Raw genomic sequence first — 14,100 nt, 5'->3', positions numbered from 1 at the left:
TTTGTAAGTGACGTTGGCAATCGTCAGTATTTATTCTTTCTTTTTCGCGAAATCTGCTAATCGCCAGTACGCGCGGTCTGCTTGTTATTTGACATTCATATGTCAAAATATTATAAATAATATTGTTATATGAATTTCAAAAGTAGACATGTAAGCTTCTTGTTGCCCGAAATTTCAGGCAGTCATGTTATAGTTTTGTTTACCTTACTCTTAATATATATATATTTTTTTATAGTAATGAGTATCAATACTGTTCAAATAAATTACTGATGACCCATTTATTTTTGTTCAGCTTTTTTATTGTTGTTCTAATTACTTAATTTATCCAATATAATATAATTATATTCTTGTTAAAAGTTGTCATTGAATATTTAATTACTATTTCATTATATATTTATATGCTTTTCAGAATTTTTTTTACCATGAAAATTGTATTGTAAATATTTTACTTGTCACTAATTTTACTTATAGTCATCAGAGATAAATTATGAAATTTCCTTTACCGCGTCTTTAATTACTCTAATATTGTTTGTTGATGCAAATTATTATGTTATTAAAATTAATTGTTAATGATTTTAAGACTTATATCTTTGAGGGATAAAATTATAAGGTGCATAGCTGTTTAAAAAAAATGTCTTCATGTTTTTTTAAGATTTGTTCAAATTTATTTTTTATCCTTATAATGTATTCTGTTTTTATTTATTAAAGAATTTAAATATCTTGTCATTCATTTTTCACTTTAATATTGTAGGGAAGGAAAAGCAATGAAAATAGTCAACAGTCACTGTGGCAGTTTAATGGAACGTTATAGTAAATGTGTTGAAAGGCATCCTAGTACATGGAACACTGCCTGTTCTCATCAAAGACAAGAACTTGCTCGTTGTTCTGAAACCCAGTAAGTAAAATAAAATATTTCATTGATTTAGGCATTTCTTTTTATTTTTGTGTAAATGTGGATAATATAATTGTAATTGATATATTAGAAAGGTATGAGCTTTTAAGGAAATTATTTTTTAAATGATTTTCGTGCCAATTACTCAACTTGATACTTGTGGTTTTATTAGGTAAAAACTTGTTTTTTTTTTTTTTTTTAAAAATCAGTCTTAATTTTAACTAGAGCTTTGGAGAGAATGACAAAACCAAGTTAAAATCTCTTATTGACTGATAAAAAAAATTATGTCATCCTATTGCTGGATAGAATTTATAGTCAATCGACGGTAAAAACCATTTTCTAACTAACTAGTCTTTATACAAACTCTGCTTGCTGGTAATATAAGTTTCAATAATTTTGGACTGCTATAAGAAGAATAAATCTTCATATAAAATTTGTATATATTCTAAATTTTGACAACCCTTCTAGCTAAAGTTTTAAAATTTTTTGTGTAATTCGGTCAAGGTTGGCTAGGTCTACCTCTGGGATTATTTTATTTTTTTTAAGTCATTTTGGGTTTATTAAAAAAAATTTCATTCAATCTATGAAGTGTACAAAAAAAATATAATTAATAACAAAACTGTTTTACAAAAGTTAAATATCCATTGTTTAAAGAATAATTTTTAAATATACAAAAATTACAGACAGATTACTTTTCCAGTCCTTTTTTAAAGGAAACACTAATTCTAAACTGGTTTTAATGACCTTGGTTAGGCTGAGATAGATCAATAACTTAACTGTTTGAGTAACTGAACTATGTTGAGCCTTAATAGTCTTGAGTAATTGTACAGAGCTGAATTGTTCAAGAAAAATGAAAATAAGTTTTCATATTTGCATAACAATTGATCATTTAAATGAATATTACACATTGAATTTTAAACAGTATAGTGGATATACAATTCATAAAAACATGCTCTAATACTTAAAATCTATGTACACTTAAGCTTTAAAGTAGTTGTGTATATTTCTGTAAATAAAGCATTTGTCTTTTTTTCTCTCTCTGGAAAAAAACTAAATATTTTTTGGGAAAAGAAATTTTTTTGAAATACCCAAAAAAACATTAACAATCTGAGTTTAAGAAAAAAAAACTAAGCTCTGTACCTGCTGACAATTATTTCCAAGATAATGTACATAAATTTTTGCTCTATTTTGTCTGAAACTAACAAGAAAGAAATTAAATTTTAATAAAAGAAAGATTTTTAAGTAGACTAAAAAAGAAAAAATTGTTTTATTTTTTCACACCAAAAATGAAATAATTTAATCTTCATCACTTTCGTAACATGTTATGTCACACTGAAAATTCACTCAACCTTGCCCTGTCTTTTGAAAGTGATATGCCCTACATTTTTCTTTTAAGCATAACAAAAACTTAATTATTTTCTACTTAGAAGATAGTACAGTTGAAGATCTTTAGAATGCAAATCTTCAATAGAGTTTTGCACTATAAAATTTTGTGTATTATATTCTGTATTGTTTTGTATTATTAACCTATCGTCAATATTATTTTCTAAGCAAGGCAATATATGATTGAAACGCCTTAATGTTAATGGTTTATGATTTTTGTATACAAACACTTTAAAATGCATAAATATACATTTAAGTAGTAATTGTTTACAAGACAAAAATTAAATTACCACAGGCTTTAGAAATTGCATAAATTTATCGGTTTTGGTTTGGTTTTGAGATTGTCTAATTAATGTAGTTTATAGAGAATTACAATTTATAAAATTGTGTTATAAAGATCTTCCACTGTATTTTAAAATAATGTTTTATTATCAATTATTTCCTTTTGTTGAATATTTTAAAATTTAAAGTATAATTTTTTGCACTAATTCCTAAAGCAAATCATAATTATGCAAAATATTTTTTACATTTATATATTTTAAAGCAGTGAGTAATTATATAAACTACAAGTTTTTTTTTTAACCCTTTGCCATCGGCGGGCACAGCATATGTGCCGCTCAAAATATTTGCCCTACCAACGGCGTCGGCACAGCAGTTGTGCCGGCTGTTTCCTTCCCCTGAACTTGCTTGGCCACCCATTAACCTGTCATTTCATCATACTCCTCTTTTAAAAGACCCTTTTGTTGGGAAAGGAGCTATGAGTATATCAGTCTTCTTTGACTTGGCTGAAAGATATTTAGGTTTTTTTCCTTTTATTTGGCGAATTTTGAGTGCTTATAAGCTTTTCGTAGTCTTTATGATAGCTGTGCTATTATTTCATTACCTATTTTCATTTGAGATCTATTTCATAAAATTATTTAATATTTTATTTATTATTTTTTTTTCATTTATTTTGTTTTATTTTAGATTCTAAGTCTTTATTTTATAATATTATTCCCCATTTGTGTTTGGAACTTTATGAAAATTTCAATTATTTTTCAGTGAAAAATTTATATTTTCCATGCGAAATATTTCATACAAAATTTCATACAATAATATTTTATTTTAGAGCTAAAAAATTTAAGAAATATTAACTAATTTAGTTTTTGTAGTTGAAATGAGCTTCCTCTGAGATCCAAATAGTTTAAAAATTAAAACGTATTTAGCTTTTCATGCCTAAAAAAGAAGAAAACACAAATTTCTTCTAAACTAAATAGCGCTTTTTCAGATCTAAAGGGAAAAAAACTATTTTCAAAGAAATTATAATTAAAAAAAATTAGGAATCGTATGGCCAAAACTGAATCTAACTCTCTTTTTAAAATACAGATTGTTTATGAACTTGTCGGAAAATTAATTAGTTTAAGGCAGTGATTCTCAACCACTGTCCGGCGGCACTTTTGTGTGCCGCCAACTTCTTAAAATGTGCCTCCAAATATTAGAAATGATACAATAAATATTACAACGCTTTTTTTTCTATTACGAGTAAAGTTTAAAATAAAGAGTATATATATATATATGCAATAATCAGTTATAAAAACGAACTAACAAAAGATAACTAATAAAAAAATAAGCTAACAATTAATAATTAGCAAAAACACTAGTTAACAAGAAATCACAAAACAAGGAAAATTAATGTACAGAAACTAACAGATAATAACTATAGAAAACAAGCTAATAATTAATAAGTAGCAAAAAAAATAACAGTTACTAACTAATAAAAAATTAATCGAAAGAAATAATTATTTCCTTAATAAACGTGCTTTTGCTTTATTATTACATTGACATATTATTTCATTTCACATTCAAAATTATTATCACAAACTATTTAACACAGTGTATTATAGGTAAGTAAACAAGTTTTAAACTAATTTTTTTCATTGTGTGCCGTCAAATTTCGAAATCGTTAAAAGTGTGCCGCCACAAAAAAAAAGGTTGAGAATCACTGGTTTAAGGATTTAAAATCCTATTATTATTACTATAAATATCCCTTTTTAGTATATTCTACCCGGGGGAGACATGATTCATTTCTTTTTTTACCACTTATCCATTTTTAGGCATAGAAATGATTCAGGAAAAAGCTATTCAAATTCATTAGAAATAATTTTATATAAATTCAAGCATAAATATGATTATGAGTTTATTTTATTCGTACAACTTCAGTAAATTGAATGAATTCCTAAGAAAAAAAGAGTGAAAGAACGAGTGTAAGTTCTTAATGGTGTATTGAAAAGGAACAGATACAGTTATAAATAACTGAAGATCAATGAATACTTAAAATGCTTGAATTCTCCTTTTAAAAATTATTAATTATCAAATTTGGTCAGGTATGATGCATTTTGAAATTATGCAGAATCCTTCGTGTCTGAGAATAAAAACGATAACGCACCAGACGAGACTTTGGAGGTCTGCAAAATTGACATATGAATGGAAAATTGAGTTCAATATAGATTTTTACTACACAAGACCGCCTCCAATGATAATGGTTGAGAAGGGAATAGAGTTGCCGGTATATATAAAAAGAAGCGGCTCAATGAAAAGGATTGTAGTCTAAAGATAAATTCATTCACACTGTGTCTATTCTTGGTAGTTGTCATGTGTTTGGAACGCAGAAAAGTTATTATGTGAATCATGAGTTGTGGAAACATAGTAAATGGAACAAATTTGATTGGCTGTAAACTTTTTGCTGTTTTTTTTATTCTGTTGGTACTTTTTATTCTCCTGTGCTCTTTGAGAAGCCCAATATTTTTTGAAGTGGAAAATTTTAACGTTGTCTTCACTTTTATTTTGAGTTCATTTCAGAACTCATTATATATTTTTTTATCTTGTGAGATTGTGATTTTTTTCTTTCCATTATTGAAGTCATTTTTATTTTTATTTTTTAAATCTAGTTTATTCTTAAACATGCCTCGTAAGAGAGGATTAACAGATGCCGAAATACAAGTTTTGATGGATCAGCTTGATGCTGAATGCTACGATGATTCTGACTCAGAATGTGAAAATGAAGATGGTAATGACATTCGGGTAATGGAAGATGAAGGTTTAGAAAATGAAAAAAATGATGATATAAACGATAGCATTAATGAAATTGAAGAGGCGGAACGTCAATACGATTGGGAAATTCCTACAGCCAATGACAAAATTGTTCCTCTAAATTTCACAGGAAGGGTAGGAATAAAACCCAAATTCCAACACTTAGAAAAAGAAACTGATTTTTTTAAGCTTTTTTTTTCGGACGATTTAATCAAATTATTATGCGAGGAAACAAATCGATACGCAAACCAACTATTATCTCTGAAGTTAGAAACATCCGAGAAAAGGAAACACTACATTGAATGGATTCCAGTTTCACCCAAAGAAATTTTAAAATTTCTTGGATTGATACTATTAATGGGTCACATTGATAAAGATAATGTTTCTGATTATTGGTCCAAAGATGATCTTTTTGAATCTCCCATATTTGGGAAAACTATGCCACGAGACCGATTCCTTCAGATTTTGAAATTTCTTCATTTCTCAAATAATGAGGAAAAATTGAGCTCGAAAGACGAGAATTATGATCGATTGTGGAAAATTAGAAGTGTTTTTAACAAATTAAATGAATCATTCAAGGAAGTGTATGATCCTACAGAGGAGCTATCTATAGATGAAGTGATTATAAAATTCAAAGGTAGGGTCATTTTTCGGCAATACATACCAAAAAAAAGAAAGCAATGGGGCATTAAAGTTTACAAAGTAGCCGATAGAAGAGGCTATACCTACGATATGCAAGTATATCTTGGAAAAGATAAACAGAAAGATAAACCACATCTATCTGCTTCCTACAATGTTGTTTATAATATGGCAAACACCATCCAGGGGAAAGGTCATAAATTATATATGGACAACTTCTTTAGCTCTCCGAAGTTATTTTGCGATCTTCTTGAGAACAAAAAAATTAATTCCTGTGGAACTGTACGAGTAAACAGAAAAGATTTCCCTAAAGAATTGGGGAAAAAGAAATTAAAAGCAGGCGAAACCAATTGTTTATGGGGAAATGGCCTCGTTGCTGTATGTTGGAAGGATAAGAGAGACGTTCTTATGCTTTCCAATATACATTCTCCGATAGAAAACAAAGTTTCTAGTGAAAAACCAGAAATCGTCAAATCCTACAACAAACACATGGGATATGTTGACAAAAGTGACAGAATGGCAAACAGCTACTCATTCAATCGAAGGACACTGAAGTGGACAAAAAAACTTTTTTTTCATTTTCTGGATCTCTCGGTTCTTAATGCATATTTAGTATCAGAATTGAAAGAGTCCCACAAAGAGTTCAGGATAAATCTAATCAGAGGTCTACTTCACGAAAACGTACTGAATTGTCTTACATTATCTCCATCAACATCAAAAAAACCTCGGTTAATGCCTGAAAATAATCATTGGCCAAGAAAAGAAAACACTAGAAGAAGATGCGTTAACTGTTCTAAAAAAGGGACATATAGACGATCGACAGTAATATGCAAAGCATGTAATGTTGCTTTATGTATAGATCTAAATTGCTTCGAGGAATACCACACAACATTTTAAATGATTTTATTTATATTATTTTTTATTACTAGTATGAGTGTTATTTGATTCTTCTTATTTTAATGAAACGGGGTTCAAATATTCCTTCAAACGTTTAAAAGTGGTGTCAATATTGCAATAAAAAAAGTAACAAATTTTCTTCTATTAGCATTAACTTTAAAACAAAAATACCATATCCTTGATTTCACTATTAATTATATTTATTGGAAAATATTTTGCGTATTGGTAAATATAAATTAATTCAAACACATTTAATTTTCATACTTTTGCTACCACTTTTTAAACTTTAAGGGACCGTGTGAACCCTGTGTGTGTTTTGAATATATCATTCAGAATTGAAAAAAGGATCATTTTAAATTTGCTGATTTTTCTAAAAATTTTATTCTTGGAAACTTTTATTTTCTTATTGAAATATTTTTATTGAGAAGAATATAGCTTATGTTTTATAAATATGTTTTAGAATAAAAAATTTTGTAACAAAAATTATCAAATCTGTTTAAGTATTCAGCACTTTTTTTTCTCCAATTAACTGATACATTTTGTTTTGTAATAGTTTAAATTATTTTCTTTAAATTGTAACATTAAGCATATTGTAATATAAAATCAATGTGTCTGCTAATTTGAAAGGGTTATGCATTTCTGAAACTACAAAGTTTAACTGTGTCAATTTGATGGAGCAGGAATCACATTCTGAGAGCACACAGAAAAATATTTCGTTAGACAGGGAAATATTAAAAAAAAAAAAAATTGCATATTAGATTATCAGATAACTTGTTTTACTTATCAGAAATTAGCAATGCCTCTATTTAAAATAACTTTGTTGAAAATTCGATGTTTCTTTAAATATATAAGGAAAAGTTGTTGCATTTAAGTAAGTAATAAAAAGCAAGATGACATTAAGCCATTGTGGAAATGAAAGTATTATATATTAGAATTATTTCTTTTCAAACTCTTATAGATTATAAAATCTTTTGCTTAATAGTACTTAAATGACTCAAACTATAAAAATATATTTTGAAAGTTATCTAAGCTTTCAATAAATTAGATGAATTAAAAAAATTATTTCAGTAATTTCTGTAAGTGCAGAAACTTTTTTTTATAAATTCAAAATATAAATTATAGATTACATTTAATTTTTAAGGACCATATTTAATTTTACTACTGAACCTGAAATAATAGTGTGCAAAAATACATTATTATTTCAATATTTCTAGTGATTATTGCACTTTTTTTGAAGTGATATGTTTGTCTACGCACGTTTTTGCTTAAATAATTATCTTAATCTAATTAAGATTTACAGAAGTAAATATAATGAAAATTTATTTGATTATCAAGTCCATTGAAAAGAGCTAATATAATTGCATTGCTTAGTTGCTAAAAAAGATGAACCTAAATTCATAGAACAGTCATATATTATCTTCGATTTCATTCATGTTATTGTTAAAACTCACACGCATCTTTTCAAACGAATAAAATACAATTTCAAAGAGGTAAAGATATTATCTAATTGTAAATGTCAAACTCAGAATCTACTGTGTTAATATAGATAGGAAATTAAAACATTTTTTATCGTTTTTTATGCACGATTTTTTAATATTTATTCGGGGAAAAAATATTGCGCAAACGGAAAAAATTTTATGTTTATGGAACAAGGAGAGAACATCTATTCTCAATAAATTGTTTTTAATATGTGACCTTGAACAACAAGAATACTCTCAATGAAATAATCTCTATTTCTCGAAATGCCACCCACATGTTAACTATTGAGAATCTGCCTGTCCCCCGTTCTATTGTCTGAGAAACATCTTTTTCTTTCTAAGTTTCCAGGAAATATTTCTTCTCGTGCCTTCACAGCTTGCCACAATGTAAATTTACTTCTCACAAAATAAATTGTTTCCCTTATTTTGAAAAAGACAGGATATCGAAATCATTTCAACCTTTCACTAATGCTTCTTCCACAGTCAAAAAGGCATTTCCTGCCTCTTTATTTATCTTCAGAAATATTGATAATATATTTCGGGGTCTGTCATTTTAAAACTTTTTAACAATAGCTAATTCCCGACACCAGAGGAAAGGACCACACAATTACCAAAGTAAATGCATGCTTTGCATTCAGTATGTCAATCGAGCTTGTGTGGATGTGTCTGATAGATGACTTGAAACTTTCTATTTTTAATGTATTATTTGAAAAAGATTTCAGATCAACAGATGCTTTCTTTTGAACTGTACTTTGCAGCTTTTAACAGAAATAAAAATAAGTAAAACTTCTAATTATATTGTAAACAAATTATCAAATCTTAGAATAAGCATTATCAAATCTTAGCCATGTATAATATTGGATGCAATGAAACATTTAGCATACAATATGTACCTTTATTGAAATTTTAAGAATATCAAATTCTCGAGAATTTTGTTTTGAATTTCTTTTATTTTTTAAATTTATTTTATTATTTTTTAATGTGACATAAAATTTTTAGACAAAGAGGGGCGTGAATTTTTGTTACGAAAAATGACAAGCTCATTTTCTATTAGAGAAAGAATAAAGACGAAATTGATTAGAATTATATACACAGAAACTGTCATACGCACGTAATCTCATAAGTATTAGCAACATTGGTTTGTTCTTGTCACCAGTATTTTTTATTAAAAAAAGGAAAAAAAACTGAATATTTTAATAATTAAGTGCGAGAATGAGGAATAAATAATGTACTTAAATGAATAAATGATAAGTTCTATTTACGAAATATTATTGCATATTATTATCCCGTTTATTAAAAGGGGTTAAATAATTAACATTAAACTTATTCAATTTTGTCCACAAAACAATACTTCAAAATTAATTTTATGTAATAAAAATATTAATGATGAGTATAATTTTTTATCTCTTATGATATTTGCTTTCAATTTTATAAGAGCGTACTTCATGTGATCCTAAAGGACATAAACAAGTAAAATAGTTAAATAAATGTGAATAATAAAAATTTGCATTTGGTATCACTTTTCAAACCGATAAATGAAATAAACTTTCAAAATATATATATATAAAAAAAATTCTGCCGTTAACTGCTTTATTCACATCTCATTTCAAACAGTTTTGAAAGCTTCTTTTTTTAACAATATCTAATAGGATAAATTTGTTTATAACTTTAAGACAAGAGTAAAACTTCAAGCAAGGTTCTATTTATCAAAGTATTAAGATTTTTTTTTCTTTTTTTTTTTGGAGCGGTCTATTTATAATCCTTCAAGAATCAAGAACATCAAAATACACGTTTTAAAAAAACAAAAAAATTTCGAATAATATGTAGAATGTTTGCTTCTCTTATAGTGAAATTGTTAATATACTTAGAAAAAAATTATGTATAAAGGTTTCTTTTATAGAAGTTTATTAATAATCCTTCAAGAATCAAGATCGCTAATAAACACCCTGTTATTAAATTATAGAAATTTTAAATAATTTATAAAAAAAAACTTGCTTATTTTTTAGAGAAATTGTTAATATCTTTAGAAAAAACGTTTAAAAAATTATGTTTTAGATTTATTTTGTCTACATTAGAAAAAAAAGTAAGCCAAAATATGAATAACTATGCCAAAGATAACTACTGGTCTACAACCCTGCATCTTCTCCCTCCAAGAAACCTGAGGGACAAATTGCAACAAAATATTTCCTATTCATAACTGTTTAAAGTAGTTACCTCCCACTGACTAAGTGGGGGAAGAATTTCCGTAAGAAAGCGCCGTGGTAAGAGGAGAATTTTTCATCTTTGTTGCCGTAGCCAAAAGGTTAACTATCTCAGGCTTGTTTAACTAAATGCTTCATGTCTGTGAATATCATTATGTGTAAATAACTTAAATAATTTGTGCATATGATCTGAACTAAGATCATGGTGTTATTTCTTAAATTCAGATCTCTCTTGAAAAAACACTATAAATTTTTTTTTAATGAAATAAGTATATTTAAGATTTTTAAAAAAGAGGTCTATTGTAAAGTTCTTAGTTAGTTATTTTGATCTTTATTTTCTTTATTATTAAATTATAAAGAAATCCACTGTAATGCTTTGCATAAAGTTTCTAATTTATGTAGGGAAAACATTTTTTACCAACTTTCACAAACTATTGAGAATAAGTAGAAAAATGCTGTTTCCAATTTGTTTTGGAATTAAAATTGCACTTTGGTTTCATCCTGTTGAGAAACAAACCTTTGTGTAGTTATTTTATTTTATCCTCACAACCAAACCCACTTGTATTTTAATAATCTTGGTGTTAGTACACCAAGATTATTAAAATTCATGTGACTGAATTTAAAGAAATTTAAAATTACATGCTACTGAATTAATAGAAATTTAAAATTACATAACTTTTGTAATTTCATAATGTGAAAATAAAAATTATGAGCCAGAATCCAATTTATGACATTTTTTTTTAGTATTTTTTAAACCACTTTATTTATTTAAGCATTTAGATTGATATTATTGGTTATTATTTTCCTTATTATTAAATTAGAGAAATCTCCTAAGCCTTTGTTCTAGAATTTCTTACCAATAATCTGGCAGCAAACCGATTATTAAGTGATACATGTAGGGAAGGGGAAAATATGTACATACTTCAAGGATATTGCAGCTATTTTTTATTTTATATATACTATATTGATCCTAAATTTTAATATTTTTTCATTTAATTACCAAAACATATTTCAGGGTCTGATTGTTCATGTTATAATCAGGTCCTGATATGATCTGCATCAGGAAAACTAGGTAGTATTTGATAAATTTGTATTTACTGTAACATAAAGCATTTTTTCCCCCTCTGATCAGTAAAGTATGCAACTAAAAATTAACAAAATGCAATTATGAACTTCCACTGCTTAAACAATTTATATGCATGTTTTCTTTTTATTATAATTTCCAATTAGATATACTGTGTAGTAAAGAGAAAATTCTGAATGTGACTAAATTTAAATTTATATAGTCAAAAAAACTTTCTTGAACTATGAAAAATTTAGTTTTAAAAAATAAAGAATTAATTATTCTAACCATGGCAATTAATTTTCTGTTCACTTTTTTTCTAAGTGTGATTTCATTTTTTTATTTTAAATAAATAAAAAAATGGCTTATAAATGTTTAGTTTTGATAATGGTTAAATAAAAATTTTACTGCTCATAAAATCATTCTTTTTTTCTTAATCATTCTTCTTTTCTGTAATAATATCTTTTTAACTCTGCTCTATTTTTTTATGCTAAGTTGATTGACGATACTAAACTATTGCTCCCAGTAAAATGACAAGTAAAAATTTTGCAGTATTTTTATTTATTACTTTGCTAATTCTTATTAAACCTACTTTTGTTTTTACTCCTTAAACAAGTGATGTAAAAAGGAATCAAATCACGAGCAGGACAAGTTGTAAAAACTTTTGCCAGGTTAAGCTATATTCTAATTTAGTTAGTTATTAGATTTTTGCATTTGAGGTTATTATATCGATTCAGATTTATTCTACTTTGATTTGCAAAAACAATGAATTAAAAGACATTTCGCCAGATTTAAGTTAAGGATTAAATCTTACTTTTTTCCCTCAATTGAGTGACAATTCTGATTTTATAGAATAAACTTTCTTTATATACTAGTAAAGAAAAATTGTCTGAAAATACATGTTGTACCATTTGTTTACTAGACTAAATAAAAATTGTGGATTTTTAAGTAGTAAGACTTAAACAATATTGTTTTTATATTCAGAATGCATATATAAATTAAGGATAATGCAGATTTAAAGGTCGTTAAATATTCATTTATCAAATCAAAATAATGGTTCAATTAAATTAGTGAAAATACTATTTTCTACATATTTATGTGTCTTTATTTTTTTTTCTTTACAATAAAGTTATCATCAAAAATAATTTACTTCTGGAATTTTCTTAATACTTATTGAAATTTATACATTTAATGTTTTGCCTCTTTTAAAATATATTTTTGTTTTATTTTTTTTTTACAGTCCTGTTATGATCAAAGTAAAAAGAAAATGCGATTCTATTTATCGAGCTTACGAAAGATGTCAGAGATCCAATCCTAACGACTATTCCCGTTGCAGTTCCGGTTTTAATGCATTTTTGAACTGTGTGGATCGTGTTGCTGACGATGCTTCAAGTTCTTGATACATGCAGATTTAGGCATCAATTTAATGAAGAGATATTTATTTTGACTGCATTAACTTACCTATCATGACCCTCATTAGATGTTTTTATTTGTTAAAATTTTTGGACAACTCCTAGACACATCTTCAGGACAATTTAGCTATATTTTTTTTCTTCCAAATTATTGTTGCAAAATATATATATCCTGTTCATCCACATGATCTGATCTATATATATATATTTAGTAATATATATATATATTTTGTATAATAAAATCTCAATTCTTCCTTAAACTGTTTTTGTTTTTTATTGAAATGTTTTTACATCAATTGAACTTGAAAATTTCGATTGAATTGAAAATTTTATCTAAAATTCTAGTGATAAAAAGTTGTATAATACTAAATGCTAGAAAACTAAAAATCTCTTATCTTAGTTTTTTACTACTTTTGTATTTGTGATAATATAATTTTTTTATTGTGATCTAAGAGTTCTGATACAAAAGAAAAATATTAAATATTGTTAGTTGAAATAATAGAGGTATTTAAAAGCTAATAATTCAACACCAAAAAGTTTTTAACAGCAATTTCAGAACCTAAAAACTCATTCTGAAAATAAAAATGTAATTTTCATGTAACAGTAACTTCTGTTGAAAGGGTGCCAAGAGTATAACAGTTTTGAAATGGGTTTACCCTAAGTAGATTCTTGTAAATATTGAAATAACATTTATTTATTCCTTTATGATTTCTACTAATATATATATATCTATATGCAAGTATATATATATATGTATATTTTGAACACTTAAACTTTTGTGTATCGTATCAAATCTAAATCCTCTCTTGCAGATCCTTTCATTAGAGTCTCAAACAGATTTTTCTTTCTCTTTTCTGGCATTTCAAATCCTCTAAATGAAACATGTTTAATAATAGCACTATATAAACAATGTAACACTTTATTTTATAGGAATTCTATTGTTTATTTCATATTTATTGCTTCTTAAATTTTAAGCCATTTGAAGACTTAATTATATAACTAAACAATTCTAAACCTTAATTACAGTTGGGGTCATTTATTTTAAGTGACAAATATAAGTTAAATT

At 26.4% G+C, this 14,100-nt stretch overlaps 1 protein-coding gene across 2 annotated transcripts; it reads left to right on the top strand.

Annotated features, from left to right (window-relative positions):
• The first annotated feature begins 48 nt into the window (after positions 1-48).
• On the top strand, positions 49-13,294 carry LOC107437818 (coiled-coil-helix-coiled-coil-helix domain-containing protein 5). 2 transcript variants are annotated; one of them, XM_016049934.4, is made up of 3 exons: positions 49-150; positions 752-895; positions 12,863-13,294. In XM_016049934.4, coding segments are annotated over exons 1-3 (306 nt in total). In that variant the 5' UTR covers positions 49-148; the 3' UTR covers positions 13,023-13,294. The 2 variants fall into 2 exon arrangements, with proteins under 2 accessions (XP_015905420.1, XP_087010182.1); XM_087154056.1 differs by having other exon boundaries at positions 49-181.
• The last annotated feature ends 806 nt before the right edge of the window (positions 13,295-14,100 follow it).

This window comes from Parasteatoda tepidariorum, chromosome 10, assembly GCF_982258835.1.
Source record: "Parasteatoda tepidariorum strain Cologne lab strain chromosome 10, Ptep-v5.0, whole genome shotgun sequence".
NCBI classification, from domain to species: domain Eukaryota; kingdom Metazoa; phylum Arthropoda; class Arachnida; order Araneae; family Theridiidae; genus Parasteatoda; species Parasteatoda tepidariorum.
Note: the sequence above shows the minus strand (reverse complement) of the source record. Positions and strands in the feature narration are given on the sequence as shown.

What these genes read in the sequence shown, in the direction of transcription:
- LOC107437818 (XM_016049934.4), top strand. An exon ending in GCTCGTTGTTCTGAAACCCA is followed by an intron (nt 896 to 12,862) that starts GTAAGTAAAATA and finishes TTTTTTTTACAG; the next exon opens with TCCTGTTATGATCAAAGTAA.